General features: G+C 33.1%; 1 protein-coding gene across 1 annotated transcript; it reads left to right on the top strand.

Annotated features, from left to right (window-relative positions):
- The first annotated feature begins 3,157 nt into the window (after positions 1 to 3,157).
- LOC106117889 (synaptic vesicle glycoprotein 2C) lies at positions 3,158 to 14,634 on the top strand. The gene is made up of 12 exons (XM_013312397.1): positions 3,158 to 3,355; positions 7,082 to 7,364; positions 8,494 to 8,604; positions 9,217 to 9,378; positions 9,689 to 9,851; positions 10,657 to 10,778; positions 11,180 to 11,424; positions 11,571 to 11,722; positions 12,095 to 12,230; positions 12,364 to 12,653; positions 12,799 to 12,926; positions 13,246 to 14,634. The coding sequence occupies exons 3-12, from the start codon at positions 8,511 to 8,513 to the stop codon at positions 13,296 to 13,298; spliced, it is 1,545 nt and encodes a 514-aa protein (XP_013167851.1). The 5' UTR covers positions 3,158 to 3,355; positions 7,082 to 7,364; positions 8,494 to 8,510; the 3' UTR covers positions 13,299 to 14,634.
- The last annotated feature ends 1,273 nt before the right edge of the window (positions 14,635 to 15,907 follow it).

The raw sequence follows: 15,907 nt of genomic DNA, 5'->3' as shown, positions 1-15,907 counted from the left end.
TTACTCTTGGAGTCAAATACATTTATTATTAATATAATTATTTATAAATCAAATGTTTGTTTAACGGTTGTTGTCTTACAAATATAATGCATCTATTGCAGTAGTATTGTTTGTAGATCAAACATCTTTCGCTTCCGCACTGGGAAACCCTGTGGGTTTATATTTAATTTGATATTGATGTTTATTTATTACTCTGAGTTTCCATTACCGAAGCAACTGCAACAAAACATGTCCTTTTTTTGTTCAAGTTTTCAACACCGCAATCTTATAAGCAAATAGACACAAAACAACATAACTTATAGCCTGTCCAGTGGAACATAGAATGTATCCGCTTGTTTCTCGCCGAGTCTTTATCTTTAAAATTATAAATGCGAATGTTTAGATGGATGGATGGATGTTAGAAGGTATCTCTAGAACGATTGAAGTGATCTCGATGTAATTTGGCATAAATACAGAACATAGTCTGGAAGAACACATAGGCTATTAATTGTGTTTTTTTAATTATTGTTATTATGACGTATGAACCTTTAAGGTACGCGTCCATTGGTCCATTGACACGTATGGTTTTAACGAATTTGGATGAGGGACGTAGCGTTATGTTAGTTCAAAACTTACATCGACGCGGGCCAATGGTATCTTTAGAGTTCAAGTTTTATTACTTATTAATACAGTTATTCTTTGACTCTAAATACATGACTGTAAGCTGTAGTATTTTGGGCATATTTATATTTATAAGTTACAAGTATTTAAACTTTTTAAATCGAATACATCGATGTTAATCCCGTAGCTTATTATAAAAACCAAAACTGGCAACTCTAATCGCAATAATAACTTTAAATTATATTTTCAACCATGAATTTCTAAAAAAAAAAGTAAGTAATTCTTTAAAATCTTACTAAAGGTTGAAACTTTAATTAAAAAGAAAATTATTCCATGACAGTTTGTTCTGCCGCACGACCTAAACACAAATATATATATTTTTTTCAATGGAATTTAGTAGAACTAAATGTTTACACTAGAGATGATTCTGTAGTAGAAACACACTTTAATAAAATAAAAACATGTATTATAGATGCAAGATTTTAGTATTTTGAGACGCATATAATCGCATTAAGAACTCCTTATCTATTATAATTTATCGATTACTTTTGTGACATTTTCATTGGTTTAATATAATTTGATATCATGTAATAAAAATGCGCACAATAAAAATATATTTATAGTAAAAGTTAAAATTGTGAACTAAATATTATAAATAAATCCACATGTTGATAAAGAATTTGTTATTGCAAGGCGTGTGTGGTTTTTGATAAGAATCAAATTGCTTCTACTTAGCGGTGTAAAATTAATAAAAATAAAAAGTTAATGAACGCGATATCTTAGTATAGGAAGGTCAGATATGCGGCGACTATTATTTGAATAGAGTTAGAGAATATTCACCTTATATTTTTCAGTTATTTACTACTGCCGTAAAACCGAAAGGTACATATGTAGTACCAACAACGCTACCCGATGTGGTATAAGCCACTAGCCCCCCTATTCATTTTAAGAAGTATCATACATCACCCCTTTGTTTTTCCAGAGAAGAATGCTTTATGCATACGCGGTAGTTATGTGGGATTCTCCTTCATAGCGCAGGCATACCCACTAAACTTTTCTGTTCCTCTAACGCATCGGGACGGGTCACGGGCACGCTTTCGCTCTCGTCCGCGACCCATCATACATCACCCCTAACTTAAGGTACGCTATGAGCCCCTCGGTAGGAACGTATAGTGAGCTGGTGATGATAATCACAAGATATCGGTTGTGTACTGTCTTCTCAATTTTTTCTTTTATGTTATTTTCTATTATATATCTAGGTTTTACATTTTTTCTTACAGTATTAACCGTGTGAACAACGTTTCTCTCATCTGCTCACATTATAATTAGACTGGCTACGAAACGTAGTATTTTGTGCCTATTTGATTTTCGCCATTTTGACGCTGATAGCGGTTTGTAGCTGTGGTATGGATTCGAACTAATAATTAGCTGTCACGTAACATCGGAACAAAGCAAAAGCTGTTATTTCCAAGCATTTATAGAGACCAGTGTGCTCAGATGAGTTGGTCCACCTATTCCTACTGTAATATAATCCTTCTAGCTGTCCAGGTATTCTCACCGTGAAAAATTTAACATTCTGTATAATATCAAATATTGTCAAAGACACGATTAATAGTTAAACAAAATCTACAAGATACAAATGAATATAAGAACATTTCTACAAGCAAAATAAAATAATAAAAAAATCGTTTTGTAACAATTACATTACAGTTTTGTAGTCAGATTTCTCGCAAAACAATGTCTTTGTTTGAATTGTGCTCGGAAAGCCTAGAACAATATAGGCGGTACAAACACGCTCGTATCACGACCCCCCGGCCAGTTCATCCTTATGTCAACTGACTGTGTCACACAGTGTTACGTATTTGTTTTACGTTGGAATTTATTATAATAGTAACTTTTGCCTGCGGTTTTGTCCGCGTAATAAAAAAACTTTTTAAGTTACCTAATGTAGTGAAAATTAGCTTTTTTAACAAAATTAATCCTTATTAAATTACGATGTGGTTAAATTATTATTTATAACGAATCTTATAGCACTTATGTACATGACCTTTTTAGATTAATCGTACTAATATTGTTAATACAAATGTTTTGATGGATGGATGGATGTTTGTTAGAAGGTATCTCCAGAACCGTTGCATAGATCTCGCTGAAATCATCAGTAGAACATAGTCTGGAAGAACACATAGTCTTTTTTATCCTTATTATTATTTCAGTTTTTTTTATACCGCGTGGACGCAGTCGCAACCTACAGCTAATTTGTTATAACATTACAAATTTAATTTCAATACCTAAACCAACTTAATATCTGGGCAACCAATTAACCAAAGATCGTGCATCGACCGCTGAACAAGAGAAAAAAGACTAAAAGCGAAAGGCACGTCAGATGAACATTGGACAAGAGATAAAAAAGTTAAAAACCTCCTTGTTGTCGGACCAAGGAGGTTTTATATATGCGAATCGATCATGTTTTTTCCTCGAACGACAGGTCAAAATACCAGCCAGTTAACTGCGCTCGAAGGCCGTGAAAGTGGACCCTTGTGTTGCAGTGCAGCCACGATATATGTCCCACACGGCCGTGTGCAGGCATAGTGGAATATTTGTGATTATTTACAATTCGTTACCTGTTTATCTATATTTATATATCTATTATTAATCCGGCCTAACTGTCAGATACAAGATTTATGTAATTGGAACCGGCTTTTGATATATTTACAAAGGATTAGAACGTTTTTAATATGTATTAATCATTTCAAAGGTAAGTGTGTTAAAATGCACTGATATTTGATTATGTTTACAGATTAAAAGAGATTATTGGTTGAGGGAGATCTTTGAATGAATTTACATGAAATAAAAGAAGTAGATTTTTAAAATACGGCGTTTTTTGAACGAAATCTTGTTTATTTTGTATACAGAAATAAACATATTTTTATTTCAAATAATTTAATTTTCGCTTGAAAGAATCGCATGTTAGTTATTAACGATAATCAATTAACTGGCGAATATTAGAAGCATGAATTTATAACTTTAAATGTGTTTTTTAGTAATTCACGCGAAAACTGCAACAGGTTTTGATGTAACTATATTGTTATGTAACTTGAACAACGAAGCATCATTCACTAAAAAATAACTGGCAATAACTATTTAGTTGTATTTAAAAAAAAACAATAAGCCCGATTGAGTGTACAGTCAGCTGTATAAATATGTATACATTTACAAAACTTTAGATGGACTGTCCGCTTCAAAAATACTTTTGCACACATTCGTCAAGAAGATGGACTGATAGATTGAAGCATAGGATATTGAGTGCTGAATTAATACATTCTGCCAAAGACGTGGCATACTGGCCATTAAGAACCTTTGTCTTTTAAATAAGAAAAAGTTAGGTGAAAAAAAGAGAAGATAGCGCGGGAAGTGAACAACGAGACGAAGTCGCGTAAACTGCTCAATGAAATAAACGTATTTTGGCTGTAATGCTTTCAATTTATAAAAAGGGACCGATTCATACATACATATTTTTTACACCAAAAACGTATTTCTACTTTTTAATGTATACACATTTATGCAGCTGACTGTACCCTATGTTATTATGCGGAAGACTAATAAACACAAATCACATGCCAAAATCAGATCAACAGTTGGGCTACAAGCTCACGAGGCGTATAATTTGATCCCTATTATATGTACATATGCAAGCTAATTTTAATTGTAATTAGCACATTAACCGTGGGTTTTTGAGAACAAAATATCTATTTAAAACACATAGTCGTCCCTGTCATTATCTTTGACATGTTTGAGATAATATATTTCAAACGGGGATTTTAGTTTCAGAAACCCACGGCAAGTCCAAGGATAAAGCCTAACACGATAATAAATTTTAAGTCATTAGCGTCAGGTTTAACTAAGATTAGGTTCAAATTAACGGTAAAGATTAAATTAAACTCTGGTTAGTCTTAGTCGTAACTTTTAATATTAAATTGTTACAAAGATATGAAACCTTATGAAAACTTGGTTTTATGACATTTTAAGCACAGGCAGAGAATTTAACTTAATAAGTGTTTGTAAAAGCAGTTTCGTGCAAACGGATAACTGGTTTACAATATATTTTATTCGAGAAACAAAGGGTAATCTTTTATATTTTATCTATGCTATGTAAAGTGTAAAGTGCATATAGCTTAGGGCCACTTTTTAAAAATATTATTCGGTAGTATTAATGCTGCAATTGCAATTTACATTTTTAAATACTACCAACATAATTAGTTTTGATATCGGATGAATCGAATTTAGAAACATCTCAATATATTAAGACTAATATTGCGGTTATGTTTGACAATATTTCGTGGTTTTTGTACAACTTTAAAATGTCAAAAAGCTAAAATGCTACTTTAACTCTTTTCTGTTATGTTTTAAATTTTATCATTCAGGTAACGGAATGAGTTGAAGGAATTAAAGTGCTTGTTTATTTTTTTGAGATTTCCATAAAACGAATAGTTTTCAATGAGAATATAATGTTAATAAATTATAATTTTATCGCTAAACATTAAAATAAGTAAACTACGACTATCTCTATCCTTTTTATAATTACAATGAAAAATTATTACACAGTTTGAAAGCTAAGAAGTCGGCAGATAACTAATAATTTGCTTTATTTTAATAAACAAATGCAGATAAAATTAACTAGTGTTGAATATTCTTTCAAATTTATTGAATTCAATACAATAGTTGTAACATCTATCACAGCGTATTCTAGAGAAAGTCACGCGCCACGGATAGAGATGCGACCGGGCCGGGTTTTTTTTACAACTAAACTAACAAATTTATCTCCCACTGATGTATGAATAAACAGCTGTTGCCAAATTACGTCATGGAATTTATCATCGAACGCATTACATTTTGCAGAAGGTCATAGAAAGGTAATTTATGGACCATGTGACCACGGTAAACTTGATTTAGGAGCTCGCAGAAAATTCAATAGAAATTACAACCTGTAAATAATGTTTAAAAATAAGAATGGCTGCAATCTCGCTTAAATTTGGCATGGATTTAGAACATTGTCTGGAAGAACATTTGTAGGCTACCAATTAGGGTCCATACTCACGTGAACGCAATCTCAGGCGACAGCTAGTACCTAAGATAGCTAGTTAGGTATAAGTATGGATTGTGGGATAGTGTAAAATTTATAAATCTAATATAACACTTTTGTAATGTTTGGTATACAACGGTGTTTGTCTATCGCTATGCATGCTATAAATAAGTAGCTCGCTTCATGTCCTCCTGTTCTTCAACAATGTAATTTCTTTTGAGGTATTCATCATCTTCTGCTTACGTTGATTAAACAGTAAACAAGTTGTTAATATCGGTAGTGTATCCCTTATAAGTTTAGTATACAAGCTTCAGCGGGTCTAGAAAAAGTGCGTTCGCTCCGAAACGATTCCATAACGAACTTCAAAAATATATAGAACTGACAATAACTTTCAATCAGTCACGTGATTGTCGCGCGTTAGTTAAATATATTTTTGAAATTTGTTATGGCATCACCTCGAAGTGAATGTTATTTGTCTAGCCCTCCTGATGTTAAATGGTATGATCGAAAGATGTACGGGTTAGATTTTCACTTCGTGCTTTGACGTAGACACCGTCGGTGGCAACTTATTCAACTCCTTTGCTGTGTTCACAATGAACTAAGTTGAAGTAGATACTTGGAAAATATTTACAGCGACAATTCTGCAGAAATTCGAACTCAAACCTTTGCATACCATTAAGTACAGAACACTTAACCGATTAGATTATTTTTGTTTTTTCACGTCATGGAAATCTTTTTACATACTACGTTCTCGTAATTTTCTACAAATAAAATTATCTTACATATGATAAAACTAAATATAGATAATTATTATATACTATTTATGTCTGACGGTCATAAGCAGCCATGTAACATAAGTTGCTCAAATGAACGACCAACGTTTGTTACCTCTGTTCGGACACAGCTCTGACCATGCGGAATTTAAAAAAAGTTCCCTATGTGTTCTTCCGGACTATGTTCTATATCCGTTGTCCCGTTCTGCAGATACATATTATTAGTAATATTTTTTTTTTACATCCATAAGAATACAAGCTTTATTTAACTATTGTGTTACTTCTTTGTTTCTTGTGGTCGCCACGTTGTAGAGTCCCTGTCTCATCCTCTCTTTCAATAGAGGTTTTGGTTTCAATTTCATATAAATGTTTCTTGACCATTTAATATATAATATAATATATATCTAGGTGACTTCCCTAGCACTTTATTCATCTTGCTTTTTTAGAAGTAAGTCAAAGCTTCAGTAGGTGCCTATGAACTTATTTATTGCTTGCTTTTATGTTTCTATGGTACTATTATTAGTTTTTCAATCTACGTCACACCTGTTGAGTGAAATGTCGTCATCAGTTGACCAACATCAATTTAAATCTTATCTAACAAAGGTAACTGTATCTTTGCTAATTTTAGAATTCTCTCGAGAAAGCAAGAACAAATACAGATGTGTAAACGGAACATCATCAGATGTTTATTGTAAATAATATACCGCCTCCCATGACGAAGCTAAAAGATAATGACGTACACCACATGATATATAAAGGAGAAAACTTACCGCAAAGCAAATGTATTGAGGAACGAATCGCACTCCGAGCCGGCGCCGCCTGGAAACCCATCTCAGGACTCATCTGACACCTCTATAAATTTAATTCTTCAATTGAACATATTAAATAAAAAATATTCCTTTGAATAGAAGGTAAGGTTGAACATGTTATTAAGTGATTAAAAAAAAACCCTTCCATTTTTGAAATAGGAAAAAACAAATGGAACTCTATTTCTATAGGAAGATAGTAACTGGCTAATAGTATATTAAAAGTAGGTTCGGAACCAAGGAGGATAGTTTCTAGTATGAGTAATTGATCTTTTAAAAAAACTATTTAATCCCTTTAATATGTGCAATGGCCCTTAAATATAAGTAGAGTACTAAGGGAGCAAAATCTAATTAATATAGTATAAGGTTTAAATCTAGAAAAAGTGACAAAAAATAACAATCGATTTGATTTTTATTCACTATGGGTAGTCTTTTAAAATCAATTTAACTTATTTTGACTTAATTACTTAATAAAGTTTTCATAGAATAACAGATAAAAGCAAGCAACAACTTGTTATAAAATTAGTTTTACATTTTTTTACTTGAGCTTATTATTTTATCCATAAAATCTTTATTCTTTTTCTTCTACTATTAATTTATTATTAAACCCGTAGCTAACTAAAGTGTTATAAATGAGAATTCCTTTGACTTTCAATAATATGTTTGCACTTTAGAAATAGAGTAGGCATGTAACTCGCAAACTTGACACAAATCTAGGCAAGTCTGCCTCGACTTATAATTTTAATTAAAGGTACAGCCTTGTAGTTCGAATACCTTATATTTCAAATATTACATTTACGTAAGGTAAAATATTTAATATTGTGTTTAATAATACTTATGTTCAACTTTTTAGGTCAAATTAATGTTATTATAAAATTTATTATATAAAATTCATAAATAATCGAAATATTAATAATACAAAATTATATTTTAACTACTGCGTACCAAAATCTTAAATCGTAAGCATCTTTACCGTTAGCAATAACATAATATGGCTATAATAAAATTGTTTTCTTTTAAAATTGTCGATTTGGAGTACTGTAAAGTTTATAGTTGTAAAAGCTTCATATGTTTTTACTTTTAGGTTAGACTTAAAGCTATCTACACACCTTTAGTTTTAATTGCACAGTCTGACTGTTCAATTAATGCTGAATGTGTGCAGCTGACTTTACAGTCATGTTCTTTCTTAATAAACGAATAACTCATACAAGTAATAAGTTATAATATTTTTTAGGTTACTGTACATGCAAAATGGGACTCAAAGAAAGGAACCACAAATCCTTGGATATGGAGAAATCGAAGTCTTTGGACGCGGGAAATATAGAAGAGGCTTTAACAGCCACAGGTTAGTAAATACATCTATTTTATATTAAAATTGACAAAAGTTAGAATTAAAAAAGTATTAATTGTTTATACTTTATTTGTTCATAATTTCGACAAGGAAAAGTTAATCAAAAAACTATATTTTTGTATGTTTTATTTTCTTCCACTTTATGATTACAATTAGTTAATAAAATAACATAATAAACACAAACAGATATAGAAGCGGCTACTATAATTAGATAATATTTATTATCTGTAATGTGATCATCGAGGTCAAATCTCTTTGAATCCATTGCCAAGGACTATGGCCGCGTAAGCGTTAATCTTAATTCCGCTCTAATGTTCTAACTTGGAAATACTTAAGTATCTTCAAATATTGTTTCAAAAAATCTTAATAATTGTTTCGTTTTATTTTCCTATCAACTAAATAACAAAGGGTCGCGTAGGTGGTTCATGTAATCTGCACATATGTATTTGATAAGAAATTCAAAGATGTGTATGTATTCAAACAATTCCCATAGGACCAGCGTGACTAAGGCCTAATTTAGGTTAGGTTCTACCTCGTCGGTGGAGACGTATACGAGATGATGATAAAAGCAGATGTGTAGATTTAGAAAAATGTAAATTGTTGTAGGTTTCGGAAGGTACAACTTCGGTCTGCTGCTGATATGCAGCTGGACGCTGCAGGCGATGGGTATGGACCTGTTCGGTACCAGTTTCGTGGTAGCCGCCGCCGTTTGTGACCTCCAGCTCACCATGCAGCAACGGGCGCTGCTGACAGCCATGCCGCTAGTTGGTAAGACTTGATGAGTTTACTTATTGGTGACATTTGATGTATTTATCCATGGGATAATCTGTGATCAAAATAATCCGCTGCGAGTAATATGCATAGGTAATATTGAAATCCAAAACGCATTAGCGTGCAAAGTTGCAGAAAAAGTGAGCTTGGCCCTAAAAATGGTCAATACTGAATACTACTACACTTTAGTTTTCTATATCTAGTACTTTTTTATATAGTACACTAAATATTTTATTATATAATACTAAAATACCTCGTATTTGTAACTGTATATCAAAAATGGATATAAAAAATGTCTATTACGCAGGCGTGGTGGCTGGCGCGCAGCTGTGGGGCTACATCTCTGACACGAAGGGCCGCCGGCTCACGCTGGTGTTGTCCATGTCGGTCGGTTTCGTCTTCGCTGCTCTTAGCAGCTTCGCACCCGACTGGAAGTCTATGGCCGTACTAAAGCTAATATCATCTACATTGTAAGTTGTTTAAATCATAGCACCGCAAATTTTTAATAATTTCAAAATATGAATATATGTACAATCAGACCCAGAATCATCAAAATTGATTTATTAGAATCAAGAAAAAAAAAACTTACTGAATTCTATTCTTGTCTGTAGTAATAGAATTCATAGTCGCAATCCACGTAAGAAAATGTAAGTTGCACGAACCGGTTGTGCAAAAAGCGATTCGCATTCCGAAGAAACGACTTATACCAGATGCTATATCAGGCATTTAACAACTTTCGTACATAGCACTAAAATAACTAGTAAATTATTCCACGCATAAGCAAACCTAAATTTAGCACTGCTATTATTAACCTAAAAATAACTTGATAGTGTTAGCTAATGTGATAAAAATAGCATCATTAGAGCCAGGTAACAGCGGCCTCATGTGCAAATAGCCCCAGACAATGCATTAGATAAGCACTGAAACAGTCGCGCCGTACAAATATGTTTTACGGCTGCAGAGATAAAGGAGTCACGCTCATGACCTACAGGAGTAGACATTGATAATGGATGTCCATTGTCTAATTACTACTCTCACGTTTTTTACATTCATTCACCTTACAGGTCCTATGTCTTCGTCGTTCTTGCGTGAATCGCATAATTCTATCTCCTTTGTGAAGTATGTAACTGGCCAGTTTGCATTTAAAAAAATATTGTTAATCATGTTCTTTCTCTATTATTTGCTTGTTCATGGTTTTCTGTTGCATCTGTATCTAGTGTTGCCAGCCAGTACGTGTGGTATCCAAACGTGTTTGACTTATTTACTCTGTTGCAGCACGTCTGCAAGTAATTCTGGTGCGTACACACTGCTGGGAGAGAGCTGCCCGGAGCGTGCTCGAGGTCGCTCTATGTTACTCTGTACGTGTTCTCTCATGTGCTCGCAGGCGGTTGTCGCTGGTGAGTTTGATTTTCAAACAAGCAATGAAAAAAATATATAATCACATTTGGTGACATGATGCACTTGGTGCAACATCGTCATACTTAGCGAACAATAACATCGTGAAAAACAAAACTGTTTACTGCTGACGATAAATAAACACTATTTATGTTATTAAACATACAAACATCTCAGATTTACGTAAATATTACACAGATAAAAGCATTTACTAAATTTATAACTTTACTCTTGTCTCTGTTCTTTAAAAGAGAATGTGTGCGATGGCAATATGTATCACATTATATCACATCTATCACATTTTATCATATTTGTAAGCACGCTGGTTAAGTGATAGGATTGATGATTTTTGTTAACTCTTTCTAAACTTCAGAAACTTTCATATATATTTTTCCTTTTTTAGTGTTCGCATATCCCATCCTGCCACTAAAATTCGTCTACTGGATCGATTTCTTAAGTATCACGTACCGACCATGGCGACTCCTCGCTCTGGTGATGTCCTTACCTTGTGCCGCGACTGCCTGCCTATTGCAGCTGTTCCATGAGAGTCCTAAGTTCTTGGTCTCCAGGGGGAAGACCGAACAAGCTCTGGAAGTATTGAAGAAGATATATGCTATCAACACTGGAAATTCACCAAGCAACTTTCCTGTAAGTAATCAGTAATTCCTGTTAAATATTTGTTTAGTGATACATAGCGACAAGAAGATGGTCAAGAGAAGAAACAGTTGTGTTCTTGTTTTATCTTTATGATAGGTTGGTGTTCTTCTTTTTAAAGTTTAATTGTTCCTTTTTAGATTACCAAATTGATAGTAGACGCGGACCAGACTGTGACTCGCGAGGACTCGTTCGTGAAGGCGATGTGGGAGCAGACGGTTGCGCTGTTTCGGCCGCCCATGCTCAGGGAGACTCTTAGGCTGTTCTACCTCGTCACTGTTATTTATATGACGTAAGTTTTCTCTGGGCCCAGCACTAATATTTGTGACAATCGCCTTCTTAACGTCATCATAAGTTATATCAAAATTACTATAAGATTTGTGGTGTACTTTAAACCCGATAAGCGTATGAATTTTATTACAACTTTTGTCGATAATGATACGATAACCATTGTGACAATCTGTCCTGCCCACTGTTATTTTTATCTGATAACTAAAAGACTTTAATGTTTTCAATATTATTATTATTATTACATAATTATAAGTATGATGTCTATTCTATTTTGATGTTTAGTAGCCTTGAAGGTATGCATAGTAGGATTGATTATTACTCGCGTATTTGCTTATAGAACACATTTAAACATTCCCGCTTATTTCGCATGTAGTGGCAGCGGCTTCATACTGTGGCTGCCGTACATCATGAACAACCTGTTCTCTGTACTGGAGGTGGGCGGCGGCGACGGGATGAATCTCTGCACCGTCATCAGATACTCTACAGGACAGACTGATGGCAATGATACTGTAAGTACATTACAAATTAATAAACCCTACTTTATCAGGACTATAGAAGATAGATTTTTAAGCATAATTCCTATGTTTATTCATCAAGATTTTGAATATACTGATGTGAAGCTAATTTAACTCGACATTACAGATGATCCCAGAACCTTGCAATGACACGATCCAAGAGACGACTCTCCTCTCCGCAATGATGTATGGTGCTTTGGCCAGCTCATCCAACCTCATCCTGTCCCTGACATGCGGTGGCAAAAAGCGAGTCGCCATGATGGGCATCCTCGCCATGTCTGCTGTCGCTGGAGTTCTTCTCAACCTCGTCAGGATTCCTATCGCTGGTGGAATATTCTTCTTCTTCTTCTTGATGTGTGCGCTTTCCATGGGGATACTTAGCGTCTACTTTGTTGAGCTCTACCCAACACATTTAAGGTTAGAAACTTTGTATCGTAATGTTTGGATATCTGAATTTATGTTTATGAACTGTTTAATATTTTTTTTTATTTTATTTGATGTAAAATGAGGGAAATACTTGGTTAATTGAAAAAATGAATAAATTTTCTGTCTGTTTTGTTAGAGGGATGGCGTCATGCCTGTCAGTGATGCTGGGCAGATCCAGCGCCTTCCTCGGGGTGAACGCGATCGGAGCGCTCATATCGGCCAACTGTGAAGCCACATTCTATGGATGGTCTCTTCTATTAGTGAGTAAGTATCCGACCGACTCTACAGGTCTGTAGTTAATGCGCTAATACTACTTAAAAAGATCATATTCAGTTGGAAACAGAGTATCTATAATAGCTTATCAACAACATAATAGCGACCATAACCCAAAGAAGTAGGCAGAGACCACGGATCATTTGACGCGGTCCTGAAACAATTCTCTCGCTATTTTAACATTTTTGATAAAATGCAATACAGAAACAATCCATTTATTTTACTTTGAAGTTTATTTGTTGTGTACTCACATATAGTAGAAGAAAATTTATAAAATTCCAATTAATTAAATCTCTTTTTTTATCTACAGCTGCGATTGGTTTCTCCTGGTATTTACCGAGAGACAAGAAACCTGCGGAATGAACGTGAGTTATGACAATATTGGTGTTTAAAAATTCTAGTAGATGGCGCTGTCTCCTATTGTAGGTTCTGCGCTTCTCTAAAGGAACATACGGACAGACTGATAAATCTAAAAGTCTTGTAATTAATATAGAAACTGAATATTCTCTACAATGTATCTATACGAATTTTAATAGCAAAATTAAGTCATGTATTTCGAAATTGACTATTTTATTTAATAAAAAATGTTAATAAAACCTATAAAATTAATGTTTGCAATCAATTTCTTATTTTTCTACGAATTTCTATAAACTTTTCACATTGTTTTAAAGGATTCGTTTTTACTTATTACAAAAATGTATTTTGCGATGTATTATACTTACCGTGGGTTTCTAAGGCTAAAATCTCAGTTTTGAACATATTGCTATCTCTGTTTTGTCAAAGATGAAAGACAGGGATGACAATATAATTTACACAGAGATTTAAATGTCAGAAATCCACGGTCAATTAATTAGTTATAAAATTAAAAAGCAGTAGGTATTGGAACAGACAAAAGTTAGTTGTCCGGTTTCCAATTGATTTGGTCTCAAATGTGACAAAATGTGAGTCTTGAAGAGAAATTTTAGAGAGTAATTGCAAAAATAAGAAAACTTTTTGATACGAACTCATTATAAATATTCTCTTGTAAAGCTCAATATTTTCTCTTAGCTTAGTCATTATTATGTTAAGGAATTTATTTCTCAAATCGTCTTTAATAATTTTCTTGTTAAATGTTTATAAATAGATTCTTTTAGCTTTAATGCATACTCGAAATAGAGTACATAAGAAATAGCATTTAAATATAGTTATCTCTTATATCAATAAGTAAATGATAAAGCTGTAAAACATTATAATTAATTACCAACTTACAAAATTAAAAAAACTATGGTCAAATATTTGTATTAAAAATTGTTATCACTCTTAAGATTTGTTCAAATATTGAGACGGAATATTTCAACAGTTTAAAGAGTGTTCAAAAAATGCTATTTAAAATAAAATATATATATTTATTATCTAATTGAATCAGACAAACGCAAAAAGTATTTATGTAAAAGCAATGGTTACAATTACTTGTTTAATCTACATTTTTGTTGCGTACCTGAATTTTATATTATAAACTCGACAGTACTCGATAAATATATCTAGATTTTACTTACATTAGTTACTCTGAGACTGTTTAAAAATTATATTAATATTGAAACGTGTGTCGAAAATTTATTATAATATTTTAATTACATAAGTAAATTTTTAAAATACCATTTTATTAAGTGTTAAATTGTAAATACATAGGTTAAAAAATTAGTTGTATATATTTTTGTATATAATTAAAAAGTTTTGTAAATCATCTATCAATAAAGAGATCTGCATACTATTTTTTTATTTTTTTAATATAGAACTAAGTAATAAACTTCAATATTTATAAGTAAAATTTAAATCAACAATCTGATTTTTCAATAATATCTTTTGACCTTGAACACAAGCACACACTACAATACAATTTTATTGGTATATAAATCACGGGTCATTAAAGTAAAAGTTATAAAGTCGATCTTATGATAACAAAATGTATATATACAATGAAAGAAATTGTATCATCATCATCATCAGCTCACTGTACGTCCCACTGAGAAGCTCGAAACCCTAAGTTAGGGGTGACTACGCCATATTCAACAACGCTGGCCCAGTTCGGAACGACTTCACAGATGCATTTGAATTTCTTCAAATATATGCAGGTTAGATTTATGTATAATACATATGTAAATCGAATATCGAAAAACACATAGGTCCATGGCGCGATTCGAATCTAGGACCTACAAGGTTACAAGTCTTACAAGTCAAGTGCTTTAACATCTAAGTTACCGTCGCTCAAATATTGTATACAACTAATTAATTTGATACATATTTTTTTTTAGTCTAAAAATTCACAAACCTATATTATATAAACATATATGTCACAACTCAGGAGCTCGGAGCTTACTCTAGTTAGAACTTAGAGGTGACCATAGCCAACCACACTCGCACAATACAGATTGATGGAATATTCGCATTTTATCCTATTTAATCATATTCTTACTACAAAATGTGTATTACCAGTGCTTAGGACAAAATTACGGAATGTCATAGATGGATAATATTTTTAGCAAGGTCTTTATACTGATAACTTTTAAACGAGTTGTTTAAAAAAAAAATAACAGATGTCTTTTTTAAATTTTTTTTTATATCATAAGCTGGCAAACGAGCGAGCGGCCACCTGAAATCGCTGAAATAGCGAAGTGACCGTTGCCCATAGACATACGCAATTGCATATGCGTTGCCTACCTTTAATTGACGGAGGAGAGAATGCACAGAAAGAAAATATTTTCCCTTTCCATGCATCCTCTCATCCGGAATGTCCACGTCCTACTTCCCATCCTTTCCTTATTAGAGAAAAAGGGTAGGAAAGGAAAGAGGACCAAATTATGCCTCCGGGACGCACACTCATCAGACGAAACGCGGAATTGCTTCCACTTCACGCCTGTCTTCTGTGTGGCCGTGTTATTTCACCGGGCGAGCCCGGCCAATACGTGCGAAGATGTTAAAGCGGGCTCTACCAC

Source organism: Papilio xuthus, unplaced genomic scaffold, assembly GCF_000836235.2.
Source record: "Papilio xuthus unplaced genomic scaffold, Pxut_1.1 DF829567.1, whole genome shotgun sequence".
In the NCBI taxonomy this organism is placed as follows: Eukaryota; Metazoa; Arthropoda; class Insecta; order Lepidoptera; family Papilionidae; genus Papilio; species Papilio xuthus.
The sequence above is the reverse complement of the archived record's forward strand: the minus strand, read 5'-3'. Positions and strand labels throughout refer to the sequence as shown.

Coding starts and splice junctions, on each gene's coding strand:
- LOC106117889 (XM_013312397.1), top strand. CDS start 8,511: ATGGGACTCAAAGAAAGGAACCACAAATCCTTGGATATGGAGAAATCG. Junction 9,852..10,656: donor AAGCTAATATCATCTACATT/GTAAGTTGTTTA, acceptor ACTCTGTTGCAG/CACGTCTGCAAGTAATTCTG. Junction 12,654..12,798: donor CTCTACCCAACACATTTAAG/GTTAGAAACTTT, acceptor CTGTTTTGTTAG/AGGGATGGCGTCATGCCTGT.